Source organism: Musa acuminata, chromosome BXJ3-5 (assembly GCF_036884655.1).
Source record: "Musa acuminata AAA Group cultivar baxijiao chromosome BXJ3-5, Cavendish_Baxijiao_AAA, whole genome shotgun sequence".
NCBI classification, from domain to species: Eukaryota; Viridiplantae; Streptophyta; class Magnoliopsida; order Zingiberales; family Musaceae; genus Musa; species Musa acuminata.
The window spans coordinates 29,358,349-29,362,500 of NC_088353.1; the positions used below are offsets into that span (position 1 = coordinate 29,358,349).

General features: G+C 40.3%; 1 protein-coding gene across 2 annotated transcripts; it reads left to right on the top strand.

Annotated features, from left to right (window-relative positions):
• Nucleotides 1-227: 227 nt before the first annotated feature.
• Nucleotides 228-3,409, top strand: LOC135637679 (leucoanthocyanidin reductase-like). 2 transcript variants are annotated; one of them, XM_065150379.1, is made up of 5 exons: nt 229-521; nt 621-761; nt 855-1,092; nt 1,588-1,791; nt 3,024-3,409. In XM_065150379.1, exons 1-5 carry the CDS (start codon nt 306-308, stop codon nt 3,278-3,280), a joined length of 1,056 nt encoding a protein of 351 aa, XP_065006451.1. In that variant the 5' UTR covers nt 229-305; the 3' UTR covers nt 3,281-3,409. The 2 variants fall into 2 exon arrangements, with proteins under 2 accessions (XP_065006450.1, XP_065006451.1); XM_065150378.1 differs by having other exon boundaries at nt 228-761.
• The last annotated feature ends 743 nt before the right edge of the window (nt 3,410-4,152 follow it).

Genomic DNA, 4,152 nt, shown 5'->3' on the forward strand with positions numbered 1-4,152 from the left:
AACTTCAACCTAACACTTCCTCTCCCTGGAAATTTACTATTCGGCAAATGCAGATACTACTCAAGTATGAACTTGTACTGTTCATCATACATTACACGATGAAGGCTGTAATGTACGAGGTAATGCAAAGCAAAGTGCACGATAGGCGATCCTTGACGGTTAGGTGCAATCAAGACCGTCGGAGGGATGGATCCTGTACGTCTCCCCATGTGCATGTGGCTTTATATGATCAGCCCGGGCGGCCGCTTCGCTTCGCCCACTGCTCCTTCCCCACCCTCTAATTCTTTCAGCATATTCTCCCCGCCATGGCTTCCACCGCCGCTGGTCATGAGCTCGCGCCCACCACGGGAGCCACCCTCGTCGTGGGTGGCACCGGCTACATCGGCCGCTTCGTCGCCGAGGCTGGCCTGGCCCTTGGCCACGCCCTCTACGTCCTCGTCCGCACCTTTGGCCCCTTCGTTTCCCCCTCCCGTGCGGCCACCGCCGCAGCCCTCCGCGAGAAAGGAGCCATTATTTTGGAGGTAATATTGCATGAGCTCTCATCTCGTTTATCGTGTATGTTAACCTCAATAATGATGATGATGATGAGGAGGAGGAGGAGGACTTCCGATGTGTTTCAGGGTTCCGTGGACGATAAAGACTTCATGGAGAAGACTCTGAGAGAGAACAACATCCATGTAGTTATCTCCGCGGTTGGCGGCGAGAGCATTCTGGATCAGCTCTGCTTGCTCGACGCCATCCAAGCTGCGGGCACCGTCAAGGTACGTGTTACACAACGAGTACTGCTGCTATTGTTTTGCATGGACAAGGGCGTCATGCATGGGCGATAGCTATGCCTTGCGCTGGTGTGGCAGCGGTTCCTGCCATCGGAGTTCGGGCACGACATCGACAAGGCGAACCCGGTGGAGCCGGCACTGAGCCTCTACAACAGAAAGAGAAGGGTTCGGCGAGCCGTCGAGGCCGCCGGCGTTCCCTACACCTACATATGCTGCAACTCCATCGCCGGCTGGCCCTACCACGACAACAAACACCCATCCAAGGCGGCGCCACCGCTGGACCGCTTCGTCATCTATGGGGACGGCAGCGTCAGAGGTAAATCTCACTGCCGACATGCATGAATAATTAGGCAGCGTGGACACCAAACTGCGACTTCAAGATCGATAAAAAATAAGATATTTCAAGTACCACATTAACATACTAATAATAAGATGACGTCCTTCTAAATCTAAATAAAGGAACGTACATATACAATTTATATAACCAACCCTTGGATCACTGAATTTTTAATAGTGGATCAATCAATAATATTTAAAGAATAAAAACTAATTATGTAATATAAATAAATAAATTTAAAATATTAAGATTTATGTCTTAAAACCAAGGTATAGAGCTCGTTTGTGTGTTTCTTTTATTATTATTATTATTATTATTATTATTATTATTATTATTATTTTTAATGTTGATGACGTTGCAGAAGACAAATATTACATTGACCAACAAATAAAAAATCCTGAAAAACTATTGTTACTGTTACATTGAAGTGTAAGGTGTTGATGGATGCTTGATGTCGTGTTGGTTGTGTTGTAGCCTTCTTTGTTGCAGGAAGTGACATTGGGAAATTTACGATGAGATCAGCCTTCGACAGTCGCACCGTGAATAGAGCTGTTCACTTCCGCCCGACTTGCAATTGTGTTAGCTTGAACGAGATGGCTTCCCTGTGGGAGCGCAAGATTGAAAGGACACTGCCAAGAGTCAGATTCACTGAGGAGGACCTGCTCGCCATTGCTAAAGGTTGGAACCTTGGATCATGCTTTTGAGTTCCTTCTAACTGAATAAAGATTTTGAATTGGAACATCACTAATCTTAAAATGTTTAAGCTAGCAAAAAAGAACTCGAGCTACACTTAAACACATGCATCACTCTCTGAATAAGTCGGATTAAGTTTCACATATAAACTTGAACCCAAGCGTATGATACAAGTCCAAATGAGACAAACAAAAAAAAAAAGACGAGAAATATGGGATTCGAAAGTATCGTGATACAGAATGAAGCTTTCCGGATTAGATATCACCCAATTACAATCATTATAATTCATCCGATGTTCGACTGATCCGGTGGTACTTTATTATTATTCCTCATGTTGGCTTATGCTAAGCATACTTCCACTTTCACTTGATGGAGAATGTTAATGTTTAGAATAAAGCGACCGAGATCTTTTCGCATAGCTTAAGCTGTTTTGGAATAAATGGTCAAATATTCATATACCATGATAAATTGATCAGATGACCACTATCATATATAAAAAAAAGGTTTAAGAATTTTGGATAAATAATAACTAAGTTTTAAATGAAAATTTCTTAATCACTAATGATCTCAAAATAAAAATTTTTACATGGTATTTGAGGTCAGGTAATAGATTCATGCACATGATTCGACATGAAGAAAGTATCAATGGTTGCAACTTGGATCATCGGACACCATAAACATCCCTCTGCATTCCGACCATGAAAAGTTCATTTATATAGGCAAATCGTAGATCTCAGCTTCTTTCATTCCTTTATATATACTGAAATTTCCAACACTAGCAAAAATAGAATGAAATCCATTGCATAAGATTCTCAACAATATTAATATCTATTGACACCAAGACTCCCAACAATAAAAATGATCTTTCGCTGCACACAAGGAACTGTAGTTTTCTATAACTGTAGTTATAACTTTTTTGGAAGAAAAATTTCATCTACCAGTTAAGTTAATGAACGGTATTAGTATATTCTACGACACCTATCACGACAATTATTAACCACAAGTATAGATATTATTACTACAGTTGTAAACCGTTATCTACACCTAAAAGTATTGTAGTGACTTCTTACGCTGCGTCACTAATAAATCAGTGAGATTTTTTGAGAAAAGTACTACTCTTCTTTCTCTCTCTCTCTCTCTCTTTCTATGTATACAATAAATTGTATGATTGTTCGTTTACGATGGAAGCTCTTATATTTCCTGTTGGGTTGGTGCAGAGAATGAGATTCCAGCCAGCGTTGTTGCTGCCTTGACTCATGACATCTTCATCCTTGGATGCCAATCCAATTACTCGGTGGACGGGGTGAAGGATGTGGAGGTCAGCTGCCTCTACCCCGACATGGCATTCCGGACACTCGATGACTGCTTCAGTGACTACATCTCGAGCCTTTTGCCCCACCAAGCTAGGGAGACAAGACCATCTGCGGCCGCTGCTACGGTGGATCAACCGGCAGTTTCACCGGCCACTGCTTAATTACAAGCATGCATGGATGCATAGAACTCCATCTGACCTCTTCCATCCTAGAATAATCTTTTATGTGATGTGATCAGATATAAAGAGATATAACTTTTGTATATGAATAAATACTAGTAGATCATAATATGCAGCGGAATTAAATAAAATTATAATCAAATAAAATACCAAGATATACGTGAAAAATCTCTCCAATGTGAAGGGTAAAAATCACGGGACAAACTAGAGATAATCCATTATAAGAATAACGAATATATAAATCTCAATCTCTTGTCCAAAATCGTAGTAACAATCATAAGAGAATAACTATGATACAAGGATCATGTCACTATGCATAATATCTAAATTCTCTTCAAATAATCACAGTAAGAATCTACTATAGATCTGATCTAACCTTAGATGAAAACACTACTAGATGATTGAGAATAGTCTCTGTGCGTTTTACTTATCTTCTTCCCTTTCTTTCTCTTGTTTTTCTGCCATGTTATTCTTCTTTTCTTTGAAATCACATGGCTACAGTGTTCTGCTTATTACTATAGATTTTCTACCTCTTTTTGCTATAAAAATGCAGCCACCTACACCCGCTAATATGAATCTAGGGTTTAGAGAAAGGGGATGGACTGTGGGCTATTAAAGCCCATCGTGAGCTGAATCTGGTGGGTTGTCAGCGCAACATGATGGTCGCCTAAAGACTATGTAAATGATCTATCTATATTTTCTATGGACATTGATATGATTAAACCTTGAGTTACTGGATCACAAATCATACGTTTGATTGCATTTCTAATAGGAAACATAAAACATAGAAATGCGCAAATTATAAAAAGTATAAAATAACACAAGGCTTAAGATAACATGAGATATAGGAAAGG

Coding starts and splice junctions, on each gene's coding strand:
- LOC135637679 (XM_065150378.1), top strand. CDS start 306: ATGGCTTCCACCGCCGCTGGTCATGAGCTCGCGCCCACCACGGGAGCC. Junction 762..854: donor AAGCTGCGGGCACCGTCAAG/GTACGTGTTACA, acceptor CTGGTGTGGCAG/CGGTTCCTGCCATCGGAGTT. Junction 1,093..1,587: donor TGGGGACGGCAGCGTCAGAG/GTAAATCTCACT, acceptor GTTGTGTTGTAG/CCTTCTTTGTTGCAGGAAGT.